At 48.5% G+C, this 13,117-nt stretch overlaps 1 protein-coding gene across 1 annotated transcript; it reads left to right on the forward strand.

Annotated features, from left to right (window-relative positions):
* The first annotated feature begins 3,903 nt into the window (after positions 1-3,903).
* Tnfrsf13b (TNF receptor superfamily member 13B) lies at positions 3,904-12,793 on the forward strand. Its single transcript, XM_036198231.1, has 4 exons — positions 3,904-4,009; positions 6,065-6,304; positions 11,559-11,738; positions 12,148-12,793. Exons 1-4 carry the CDS (start codon positions 3,904-3,906, stop codon positions 12,369-12,371), a joined length of 750 nt encoding a protein of 249 aa, XP_036054124.1. The 3' UTR covers positions 12,372-12,793.
* The last annotated feature ends 324 nt before the right edge of the window (positions 12,794-13,117 follow it).

Consider the following 13,117-nt stretch of genomic DNA (forward strand, 5'->3'; position numbering starts at 1 on the left):
CCTTTCCTTTCCTCTTTCTCTTCCCTCCTCTCATCTCCCTGTCCCCTTTCTTCCTCTCCTAGCTTTCTCTCTATGGTCCTAAAGACTGAACCTAAGGTCTCACATATTAGGCGAGTGCTCTAGCACTGAACTGGATTCCAGCCTTGAAAATTTGTATTTATTTTATTTACTACTTGTAGCTTCGAAACAGGTCTTGCTAAATCGGGGAGCCTGCCCCAGCCTCTCCGATGGCTGGAGTCGTAGGCCTGATGAACTATGATGCTGAGTGTCTTTGCCGGGGCCTGTGGGTGATTCTGGGTCTTCTTTTGGGAAGTGTCTGCTGGACTCTTTCACATGCTCTTAATAGGACTGAGGGTTTTGGGTTGTTTGTTTGTTTAATAGTGAGACACTTCAGTTTATTGCCGTCTGGATGCTGGCTCTTGTTGGTCCTTGCGGGGCTCCATGTGAGCCGGCATCCTCTGCTCCAGTTTCGTAGCCAGTGTCGGGGTGGCTGTCTGCACCGACTGTGTGCAGGGTCTTGGCATTTTATTCAAGAATGAAGCAAAAGCTCACAGAGACTGCAAAGTAGCAAGAAAACTGAAAAAGCAATAGATGTGATCAGAATACGCTGCAAAAGAGCAGCGGCCACAAGGGTGAGGAAGGTACTCAAGGGCTCCAATCACTATTCGGGGCTTTCTTTCAAAGGGTTCAAGAGAAGGAGGAGTTTGGTTTCTAAGGGTGTAATATGGGCATTTCTCTGTTTTGACTACTAGATTAGGTCATATAATCTTTTTTCTATTGCACATGTCTCTTTCCATAGTGCATCTGATTTTAGTCATATGTGTAACCAATTACGCATATGCATAAGCTGGTAAATAGGAGATGCTCCCTAAAAGTTCCCGGCCCAAGGAAGCAGTTTTGTCTTACCAGATATGCACCCAAAACCAGTTCCAGTTGGATTGGCCTTGCTATTCTTCCTACTGCTACATTAGGAATATGTTTGAATAGAAACTACATTTGAGCCGGGCGGTGGTGGCACACACCTTTAATCCCAGCACACGAGAGGCAGAGCCAGGCGGATCTCTGAGTTTGAGGCCAGCCTGGGCTACCAAGTGAGTTCCAGGAAAGGCGCAAAGCTACACAGAGAAACTCTGTCTTGAAAAACCAAACAAAAAAAAAAAAACCAAAAAACAAAAAAACAAAAACAAAAACAAAAAAAGAAAGAAAGAAAAGAAAGAAAAATAAAAGAAACTACATTTGATGGCTGTTAAGGGCAGAGCCACTTAAGTTGTTCAGAGAGAGATGTAGCTCCATGCAGGTGGGGGTCTGAGGTTGGAAGTACATTGTTTGAAGAAGGGTGGGTATGCAATATGTACAGGAGAGGGGGCTGGGCAACCAGGAGACAGGCTTGCATAACCAAAACCAAGTACCCTAGGCCACCAAACTATTCCTGTGTTTGCCTGCCTTTAGTGACACCAGCTCTGTGACTAGGGTCATCTTGCTCCAGTGTGACTGGGTGTCATCTGCCCACTGTGACCTGGCATTGCTCTGCCCCACTGTGGCCCAGTGTTGCTTTGGTCCTATGTGATTGGTCATGATCCTGGCCACTGTTGGAGAGACTTTCCCACAGAGGGTGCCTTTCGGCGTCTTCCCCACAGTCCATTTCTCCATCCATGTTTGCTAACCTCTACCAGCCCCAGGGTGGAGGGAATGAATTTTACATGCCTGACATGTGCTGCTTAGGTGCAGGCTGGAGCAGGGGAGGGAGGAAAGCCCATATCAGGAGGCAGAGTCTCCTCACTCCCAATGCCGGGAACACCTAGTGCTGCCCCTGCCAACTTCCAGAGGGTTGCTTCCACCTGCTCACTCCCCTCTCTCTCTGAGGACTTCCGATGGAGCTGCATGCTGCCTGACAGTGGCACAGGAGGCACAGGGCTCTGCTCGGCTTTCTTTCATTAAAGAATAAACAGACACCTTGAAAAGTGTCGTGTGTATAACATGCCAGACAGGGTCTTCCACCCACAGTGACAAGTCAGAATAGTTACTCTTCTCCTGGGAGGTAGCCCCCGGGAGTCACTAGGTACAGGAAGTGTGTTCAGTCTTGGTGTGGGCTGTAATGATGTCTTTTACACCTATAAAAGACATGGGCTTTATACAAAGCACCATTGTGATGTTTCATGTTATCAATGAATAAGAAAAGAGGAAGCCGGGTGGTGGTGGCGCACGCCTTTAATCCCAGCACTCGGGAGGCAGAGGCAGGTGGATCTCTGTGGGTTCGAGGCCAGCCTGGTCTACAAAGTGAGTTCCAGGACAGGCTCTTGAAAAAAAGCAAAACAACAACAAAAAACAAACTAGCAAAAAAAGAAAAGAGGAAGAACTACACTGAGCGCCTGCTGTAGGCATGGCACTGGCTAGGCCTGCTTTTAAAAACTTTGTTCATTTAGTTGACACCCAACTAAATCCTGAGGACCCATCACTGGACAGAAGGTTAGGACCAGGCCTTTCCAAATGATGACCATGGTGAATCTAAACAATAGTGGGAAGCAGCCACACACTCATGAATGCCAAGGCCACAGTGAGGAGCAAGACGGGATGCGTGGTAGTGGGAGACAGTAGGGTCCCCTGAGGTCCATGTTCTGATGCTCAGAAAGGAGCGTCACAGGAGGCAAGGAGATTGAAGAGATGAAGGAACCTTGGCTGGATGAGGCATACTGCACTGGGGCTAGAGGGATGGCTCAGTGGTTAGGAGCACTTGCTGCTTTTGCAGAGGACCCAGGTTTGGTTTCAAGCACACATATAAAGTAGCATACAACTACCTATGACTCCAGTTCTAGGGGATCCAATGCTCTCTCTTCACTTCTACAGACACTAGGGATATATATATGGTGTGTATACATACATATACACATATATGCATAAAATTAAAATAAAGTGATCTTTTTTTTTTTGTTTGGTTTGTTTTGGTTTTCAGGACAGGGTTTCTTTGTAGCTTTGGAGGCTGTCCTGGAACTCGCTTTGTAGACCAGGCTGGCCTTGAACTCACAGAGATCCATCTCCTCTGCCTCCTGAGTGCTGGGATTACAGGCGTGCGCCACCACCACCCAGCTAGCAATCTTTTTTTTTTTTTTTTTTTTTTTTTTTTTTTTTTTAAGATACTTTATTCACTCTGCATGAAGGCCTCCACATAGACCACTAGGCAGACAATGGTAGGTACCTAGGCACCCGCCTGCACACATGCAGACCAGCACACAGGCCTCACAGGCATACAGGCTTATAGGTAGACATACACAGACAAGCTAGCAAAAGTAAACACTAAAGCCCTAGCCTCCAACCTCAAAACCATATTTATAGAGAGTCACACAAAAATGGTATTCTTCAAAGACAGCTTAGAGAAGAGATGACATCATTGTTTGCTTTGAGTTCCCCCAGACATCCAGTGTCAGGTATTTTGTGCTGACACATAGACCCCTGATGTCTACCATTAGCCATCTCAGCCAATGCTGGACGTCTATGTCAGTGCCAGATTGTCTAAACATAAATTGGTCCTTACAGCCCTCTGTTTCCCACAGTCCCCTGGGGGTAATGAGGTTTCAACAGATGTCAAGGATAATGGGGAAATAAGCAGAGACCCTGGGGAGGAGGCCTGGTGCACATGGAGGACAATGTGGGGACAGACAGGGTGCAACTGTATCAGGGAGGGACCCTCAGAGAAACCATTTTACAAACGGGAAACAGGATAAAAAAGTGAAGAATCCACCCCGGATCGCAGCTGAGGTTGGAAGCCGACTTTGTCTGGCTGCTCTCTGCCTGCTGAGATACAGACTGTCTCAGAATGTGGCAGGAGAGGCCACCTGGTTCTGTTTGGCCATCTGCTCTCCTAATGCTCCATCTCTCCTTCCACAGGGCTGGTGGCTAGAGGTGACTATGGCATCCTGCCCCAAAGAGCAGCACTGGGACCCCTTGACAAAAACCTGTGTCTCCTGTGTCTCCTGCAGCCAGAGGAGCCAGCGCACCTGTACAGACTTTTGCAGTGAGTTCTGGAGTCTGAGCACAGGGGCCAGCCCAGCCATTCCCTCGCCTGCCCCAGAACCTCTCTGGTCCATCTGCAGCCAGGTGGAGGAGCAGGGATGGAGGAAGATATGCCACATGTTCTCTTTCTCCTCAGCCTTTCAGCTCTTTGTACATGGCCATTCTTTCCTGCCTCGTGCCCTTGAAAAGTGCCTACTCCCCTGCCTGGAATGCATCTCTCTAATCTCCTCTTAGCTTCTTTTCACTCAGCCTTCAGTGCCTCCTATCGATATCCTGGAGGATTTCTCTGACTACATGAGGAAGGAACTAGTCCTTCATCTCTATCTCCTCCTTAAAAAAAATGTTTTTAGGTTCATTCTTTGGTAATTCAAGACATAAATACAATCTCTCTCTCTCTCTCTCTCTCTCTCTCTCTCTCTCTCTCTCTCTCTCTCTCTCTCTCCCTCTCTCCTTTTTGACAGGTCTCACTCTGTGACTCAGGCTAGTTTTGAACTTGAGATCCTTCTGCATCAGCTTCCTTTGTACTAGGATTACAGGCACATACCACCTCCCCACTTCTATTATTGCTTTGTTTTGAAATATTTTACTATGGAAATCATCAAACATATAAACATGGGGACGGGAGAGCACAGCACACCGACACACACATCTTCAGAAACTGTTAAAACTTGGCCTTTTCATTTCCAATCCCTTTTTTTCACTCATGTGTTTTTCAAACATTTACTGATTATCTCTCAGTTTTAAAACTGTGTGTGCGTGTGTGTGTGTGTGTGTGTGTGTGTGTGTGTGTGTGTGCGTGTGTGTATGTGCGTGTGTGTGTGTGTGTGCGTGTGTGTGTGTGTGTGTGTGTGTGTGTGTGTGTGTGTGTGTATGTGTGTGTGTGTGTAGATACTTTTGGTAGTCAGTTCTCTCCTTTCACCATGTGGGTCTCAGGGATCAAACTAGGTAAACTAGGTAGTCAGTCTTGGTGGCAAACACCTATCCCGTTGAGCCATCTGGTCTACCCTCGTATAGTTTAAGGACATTTAAGACTCCTTAAGTCTTAAAGAGGGAAAGCTCATAGCTTCAGGGGGTCTCAATCCATGTCACTTGGCTCTCTATTTCTGGGCATGTGCTGGAGGTAGCTTACTGGGTAATAAGTGAGTAGTGCCCCCCTTCCCGGATGGACTTCCTCCAAGAGGCCTATGTCCTGCCTTTCTGGCTGTGAAGCTGTGGATGGATTCACTCACCCAGGAGATTAGCTCCCATGATCTCTTCACCAGTTGGGACCCTTGGGGGCATCACTACCTGTGTAGGTTGCTGTGGTTCCCACATGTTACCAAATATATCACCACGGACTTTCCCAGCTCCCTCCCCAACTCTCCAAGGAGGGTTCTGGCATTTTCTCTTTTATTCCTTCCACTAACTTGAAGTGCATTCCTCCTTCAGGAGATTTCTTTTAATTCAAATAAACAGTTTATATGACAGTACGATCACCTAGATGTTAATTTTAAGATATGTAGAGGGGGCTGGGAGATGACTCAGCAGTTAAGAGCACTTGCTAATTTGCAGAGGATTCGGTCCCAATCCTGGCACCCACACTGTGACTCACAACCATTCCGAGGAGTCTCATACTCTCTTCTGAAGTCCACAGGCACCAGGCTCACATGCGGTGCACATACATATATGCAGGCAAAGCACTCATGCACATAAAAGAAATCTAAAAAAATTTAAATATATGTAGAAACCCACCATGTTTGGAAACTAAGAAGTATGAAGAATTTATGGGTCAGAGAAGAAACAACAAACAGAAACTGTAGCCGGAAGTTTGGGGCTCTCGTTACAAGAAACATCTTGAAACAGGAAGATACGTATAAATATAGATATAAATATCAGAATGTGAATCTTACAGCTAGAGAGCACCCAGAGGGCACAACTGTCCTGGAACTGCTGTTTTCACATTGAACTATATAGGGTTGGTTTGTTTTTGTTTCTCTACCTTGTCAGAGTTTATTGTCAGATCCTAAGCGCCTGTCAACCTGTCTCACCTAGTAACATCTTTCTTTCTATCTCACAGAATTCCTCGGTTGCCGCAGAGAGCAGGACAAGTACTATGACCACCTCTTGGGGGTCTGTATCAACTGTGACTCCACCTGCACACAGCACCCCCAGCAATGTGCACAATTCTGTGAGAAAAAGGCCAGAAGCCAGGTGAACTTCCAGCCTGAGCTCAGGAGACCACAGACCGGGGAGTTGGAAGCCAGGCCAGGCAACACAGGAAGGAACCAGGGATCCGAGCAGGGAGGCTTGCAGGCAGGTCCAGGTAAGTGACTAGGAGGTCCATGCCTATGGTACCTGAGGATCAGGATGGGCAGGAGACCAGGCAGCTGACTGCAATGATAAGTGTCTTTGGTTCAAATAGCCAGAAGCCAGGGAGGTCACTCCAGGGTAGAGAAATTACTGAGACAAACATTTCTGAAGTCTATGGGTCACTTTAATACACACGCATGGTGTATACTGCTCAAATCTGATGCTTCAAACACGGAACCAAGTCTTTGTGGTGAAAATATTCCAAATCGGTCCAAGTTTTCCCTTGATACTGTGCAGTGCTGGCGCTGGACCCCAATCCTCATGGTGCTAGTCAAGCAGCCAGCTGCTGAGCCATGCACACGTTCCTCTAGCTTCTGAGACACCCAGCACATGGTCTAAGCAGCCTCCCAGGGTTGTCCCTTTCTACGCAGCCTCTCTGGGCATCTCATTCTATGGGAGCAAACAGGGCCCAGCCCAGAAGAGAATTGAAGAGAATGATTCCACATTGCCTGGTAGAGGTGGCAATGTTTTTGGCAAATGACAAAATGAAATAATGAGAGGGAAATGAAAGATTAAAAACTCAGATCAACCGTGATGATGAAAGTTAACATTTATTGGTCAGAGAGGGGGTAGCCCAAGACAGCATCTGAACCTGCAGAGGAATGCAGATTACATGGTATGGGGAGGGGGGGTTGGTATTCTAAGGGTACAGAAGGAAGAGGGAAGGGTCTTGCCAGGGCCAGAATGAGGAAGTGAGCTGCTCTTCTACACGAACTGTTTCTTGGAACGGCACGATGGAAGATAGGTCAGCTGCTTTCCTTTGACCCTCCAGGGGATTAGCTGCTTTCTGAGAATCCCATGGTGGCAGATTTCCTGGGAACTTGGGCTTATTTTAGGGTGTTGGTTTTACATGAGGGAAAAGGGGTGAAATTTCCTTTAATTTCAGATCCTATACATATAAGGGATGGGGTGCTGTTTTCTATCTGTCTGCTTTCCGATGGGGGGTTCTCACGTCTAGAGTGACTGTAGAAGAGGTGTCGTCCTCATCTCGTGTGGGGGGCCAGGGGAAGGCAGTGATGCAGTCTAGGAGAAACTGGAGAAAGTGTTGAAAAAGACAGGTAAACTGTAAGTGTGAGGCTTTTAAGGAGGAAGGGGGTGAGAAGGGAGGAACCAGGATGGGCTGGAACCGGGAGTCCATCCGGAGGAGGCTTGTTGCTGAGATTTCTGTACCGGGTCTGGAACCAGTTTTGATCTGTTGGTGTAGAAGCAGCATTGTTCCCGGAGGAGGGCCTGGCGTGTGTGGAGCTGATCTGGAATTGTAGGCTGTCTGAGAGCGGCTGAGACAGGGAGGTTGACTGATGTAAAGAATGCCCTTGTTCCTGCTGGGAGAATGCCCAGAGTGGCGGGAAGAGGGACGAGTTGGACGGCCCGCTTTGCTCTGGCTCCATGGGGGATGAGGGGAATGGTGGAAACCGATGGGTAAGTATGGTACCGGTCCAGCTACTGGGCAAGCACATGTAGACACTTGCCCGTCAACCCCCAAAGAGCCGCGTTTTATAGGAAAGCCAGGGAATGGTGTCACAGTGCTTGTCTGGTGTGGGTGCTTTGAGGAGTATCGGGTGGCCACATGGAAGAGTGTCTCAGGGACACGGCAGTGAAAGGCTGCACGCTGACTGGGAAAGACAGTTTTATTTTAATGAATTAGTTAGTTCATTTTGAGTTGGAAAACGGTTGAGGGAACACTGGGGGTTCTAGGAGCCCACAGGCCGTGGCAGGGTTAGGTTTAAATGGGGATGGTGACCACAGATTTGAAAGGATTTTCCTAGAATAGGGAAGGCAGGTCTTCCTCCCTGTCCCCAGCAGTATTCAGAACCAGAAGAGAATTCAGACAGATGGAAAACAGAGGACAGTGCCAGGACGGCTGTCTATAAGGCAGTGCTTCAGATAATCCTGTGAGCAAAGGTGGTTGGTGATGGTGGTGATGGTGAGGATGGTGATGGTGGAGATGGTGAGGATGGTGATGGTGAGGATGCACTGGTGAGGCTGGAAGAAACTGGCAGGAGTGGACACAGGGTAGTGGGGTGTGCCAACACATAAGGACCCTGTGAAGCTGGCTTATTTCTGACTGGTGAGACGCCCTGAGCAGATAGATGTTGGGGAGGAGTGAGTTTTCCAAGGTCTTGATGAAGGATGAGCGATCCAACCCATTTAGGAAGTCCCTCCTTACTGTTTCAAGGGTCCTCCCAGGAGCTTTATGGGTGAGTGAAGGCCTGAGTGTGAGGCAAGCTGGTCTGGGAGTGGGGCAGGGAACACTTGATTAGCAGTTCGAGACCAAGGAGACACACCTGAAAGTGGGACAGAGGGGAAAACCCTCTACAAAACAGAGGAGAGGACTTGGGAGCCCAGATCCAGTTTCTCCTCAAGAGCCAGGTTTTGATTTTTAAGTCTTGGGAGGGTCTTTTCCTCCTAATTTAGGGTTGGTCAGTTTTGTTTCTTGTTGGTTGTTTTGTTTTGTTTGGGCAGTGTACTTCTATGTAGTCCTGGCTGTCTTAGAACTTGCTGTGTAGACAGGCACACCTCAAACTCACAAGAGATCTACCTGTCTCCACTTCCCAAGTGCTGAGATTGAAGGTGTGTGCCACCATGACCAGCAAAGGTTGGTTGGGACATATTTGAATAAGGACAGGGTAGCTAACTAGTTCATAACTGTGGCTACTAGTTCATAACTGTGGCCTCCCAATCTGGCTTTGAATTCATATCATAGGGCCAGTCCATCAGCAGGGTCCCCACTGAGAAAAACCATTAGGTCTTTGTTTTAAGTTGCCAGGCTTTTGCCTCAGGTAAAAAAGCTGGACCTCTTGGAAGTTCTCCATCTTTACTACCTAGTCATGGCCCCTCTCCCTATCTGTCTGCCTAACCAGGGAGTCCCTTCTCAGACATCACCCTAACTGCTTAAGGGCTTGGAGGCACAGACTGTTCTAACTGCTTATGGGCTGGCAAAGGGGTGATGTAGAATGGGCAGCATTTACAGCTCCTCAGAGGAGGGTCCTTCTGAGGGACCATAACACTTCAGAGACAGTCAAGTGATGACAGTGTGCATCCTTGGTGTGAGCTATATGAACAACAGAGCATCCACAACACACAAAAAAGGAGACTGTTCGTGTATTACAATTCTCACTGGGAGTGCAATTAAATGGTTGGGTAGTTTCGCCCTCATGAGAGGAGGTGGACAGGCCAAAGAACACGCGACAGGCTCTGTCATGAGGGTCAGTGAGACTGATGATTTGTTACCATCGTCCACTGTGTGGTGTATCTACATGGAGGAGACCGTGTTTAAGTTCAGAGGCCAGCCATTGGGTCTCCTCTATTGCAACCTCATGAGGAATGTTAAGAGGCAAAGTTAATGAGGAAAATGTCTCAATTAACATATGTTTTGTTTAGTAATCATACAACCTGGTGGGCCGTGTATAAAACCCTACAGAAAGAATAGTTGTTTGTTACAACAGACTCCAGTTTGTATAAGGAGTGAATGCTGGGAACTGAGAGAACTCAAAGTCAGCATCGAATCGACAACTTAAAAGAGAAATAGAATGCCATCAGCTCTTTTTTTAAATAGGGTTGTCCAGTAATGTCTCACGGACACTACATGGGTATCTTGAATAATTTCCCCGAACTTGTCAGTGTGAGGTACAAAATGTCCAGAACAGGCCTGTCAGTGCACAGAGATAGGATGCAGATGAATGTCACCAGGGACCAGGTGAGAGGAAATGGGCAGGGACCATGAATGGGACAGGATGTTTTCAATGGAGATAGAAATAGTCTCAAATTAGGGGGTGGAGATGGTTGTGCAACTTCATAAATGTGCTTAAAAAAATGAACATTCAAAATTCACCAAGTGGTGAATGTGATGATTTACAAATTACATCCAGGTTTTTAAAACAAAGATATTGACCCCCCCTTTATCTTTGGCCCCCTTAATCAGGGAATTAAGGAAAGTCCAGTACAAAAGCACCTGGCACCCAGAGCAGGCTGAGCTATTATAGCATCATTATGCTTTCTCAGTGAGAAAACACTTCAAGCACTTAAGAGATTAATAAAGGAAAAACTTCCAGATAATAGTGTGTGACTAATTCTGGCCAGTGCACAAAAGGGAATCAGCCCTGAACAGAAATCCCCCTCAGCTTATATAGGCTCAAGCCCCCAAGTTACACTTTGAGCAATTACGCATTGTCCTTCAGAGACAGATTTCCAAGGTTTGGGTGTTTGAACAGACAGGGAGATTTACAGTGTAAAGTATTGTCATAGTTATCCCAGACAGACTAGCCCTTCTTTTCCCAGGCAGCTGTTAACTGGGGTCCTCATCTTGATTAGAGGCTGGGGGATGAATTAGCATTGCCAGCCAGGGCTGTCCTCTAAACTGCCTGGCAGACCAGTGCTCATTGTTAAACATTTACTTTTGTTGAATTTAATGTTTTCTGAGCAAGTTTATTGATAAATCCTATATAATGTAAGTTCATTACTTCCACTTTCTCTTTCAAGGGAGTGGTCCCCCCACTCCACTAACACAGAGTATACCCTAGTCCCCGAACTGCGGGACCTAGGGGATCATTTGGAAAGAGCAGTGTCAGGAGCAGAGAGCTTTGGCCTGGGACAAGGTATTAGTCCCTCACCCAAAGTCTGAGGTTCAAGTCTTGAGCTGTTAAGTGTCCAATGCCCCACCCTGGAGCCCTTCTGCTTCACACCTGCGCCCAGACTCCTTAGCCATCTCCCTGGTCCTGATTTCAAGTCCAAGCTCACCCTGGTGTTAGGAGTCATCCTTCTTGGACTGCCATCCTTACACACAAGCATGCATGCATGCACGCACACATCCATCCCTGGGTCTGTCTACCTCCAAAACATGTGGAGAGAACAGAACGGGCCAGCTCCAGAGGGGTCTAGCTTTAAGGTCTTGGAAAAATGTGCCATCAGTTTGGGGTGGAAGGGACCAGTTCCCCTAGAAAGCATAGCAGTGACATCTTGGGGCCAGGAAAGGAATCTCATGTCTTCAACACAGACGTAAGCCTGGGGATGGCCATGTGGATTGTTTGGGCCTAATGAGGTAAAAAAAAAAAAAAAAAAAAAAAAGCCCCTGGTAGGGTGGGGCACTTAGTCCTTGAATAGGGGAGGGTATGAGTAGCTGCGGGCCTGAACATAACACCTTTGTGAGAAGGGAAAACTGGGTGGGTGCCCGCCTTGAACTCATGTTCTTTATTGTCTTGAAGCATCCCCAGGACTGAGGCTGAGCAGCGACCAGCTGGCCCTTGTCTATTGCACACTGGGGCTCTGCCTTTGCGCTATCTTCTGCTGTTTCTTGGTGGCCTTGGCCTGCTTCCTCCGGCGTAGAGAGCGGCTTCCTAGCCAGTGTTCAGGGCCATGTGGGTCCCAGGCAAAGTCTCCCCACCGTAAGTACGGAAAGCCAGGCCTCTTTCCCTGACCAGCACCTGCAGTCTCCCCTTCCCTATTCACCACTACCCTACTTCCGGGCGGACAGGTTCTGAGCCCATTGGAGTGGCCTGGGCATCCTGAAGCATCTCAGAGAAATCAGGTTCAAACAGCAGCATCAGGAGACAGAGTGGGTGTCAGGTTGCTAGCTTCGGCTTTGGCAGGAAATCCAGAAAGGGGGGAGGGGTCACCCGGGGGCGGGAGCTAGATGATTTCGGGGTTTAGGGAGAAGTGAGCCTAGCCTTGACAGCCTGCTCAGGGGCATGCAGGACGGAAGAGTCCTGGGGTGGCTATAGAAGCGCTGGGTTCCTGAGCCAAGCAGTGTGGCGCGGCCCTGGGTGCCTACAGCACCCTCTTCTGTCCCCTCAGGCCCCGCGATGGAGGCTCGCAGTGAGGTGGCCTTGCCACCCCAGCCCGTCGAGACGTGTAGCTTCTGCTTCCCGGAGCGCAGGTCACCCACACAGGAGAGTACGCGCACGCTCGGGATTCTCGGTTTAGCGGGCACAGCAGCCCCGCAGCCTTGTGTGCGCGCACCGGTTGGCGGCCTGGGCGTCGTGCGCGTGCCCATCGGGGACGCTGGTCCGGGAGCCTGACAGCCAGTGAAAAAGGAGACAATGAAGAGGATGGAGTGCGAGAGGAGGGGAGGGATGGAGAAGAGACTAGAGGAAGAGGACACAGCCTGGCTGCACCCACCGCAATGAAGCAACCACCTGCAGCGCCCACATCCCCAGCACCACCCGCAGTGCCACTGTGCCCCATACTTTCTGCAGAGCAGTCAGCCTGTGCGCTCCTCTTTAGTAGAGAAAGATGGAGAATGGCCGGCACCGGGAGCATTGTTCTCATAGCTGTTACAAACAAGGGTTCTTCCCGAGGGCCTTAGGCAGAGTGCAGTGTGTTATGTGTTTGTGAATTAAGTAATTTGTATGTGTATGTGCAGATGCTGGGTTGTGTCGTGTGCATGTGTACATGAATCGTCAGTGTGTCTGTATAAGTCACGTGTATAGGTATGTGTGTGAATTTGGTGGAGACAAGTGTGTGTGTTCACATGTGTGTGTGGCCGATGCGATGTAGCCAGGAAGGTGAGGGCCTCCAGGTGGAGGCCAACCATCTAAAAGAATGATGAGTGTTCCCTGGACCTCACCACGAGCATGTTCAGTTGCACTCACTTTAATGAGCACCTATGCTTATTCTTGTAGTTACATGTAAACTTCCAGGCGCATGAAAATATCCTCAGAAGCGTTTTCCCAGTAAGCTGAAGTGTGACATTTCATCCTTCTTACCCCTGTACTTGGCAGACCTACCTACCCCAAAGGCCACACAACAGGGGCCCTGTTCTCAC

The sequence above is a fragment of the Onychomys torridus genome, chromosome 8 (assembly GCF_903995425.1).
Source record: "Onychomys torridus chromosome 8, mOncTor1.1, whole genome shotgun sequence".
Lineage (NCBI taxonomy): Eukaryota > Metazoa > Chordata > Mammalia > Rodentia > Cricetidae > Onychomys > Onychomys torridus.

Coding starts and splice junctions, on each gene's coding strand:
- Tnfrsf13b (XM_036198231.1), top strand. CDS start 3,904: ATGGCATCCTGCCCCAAAGAGCAGCACTGGGACCCCTTGACAAAAACC. Junction 4,010..6,064: donor CACCTGTACAGACTTTTGCA/GTGAGTTCTGGA, acceptor TCTATCTCACAG/AATTCCTCGGTTGCCGCAGA. Junction 6,305..11,558: donor GCAGGGAGGCTTGCAGGCAG/GTCCAGGTAAGT, acceptor ATTGTCTTGAAG/CATCCCCAGGACTGAGGCTG.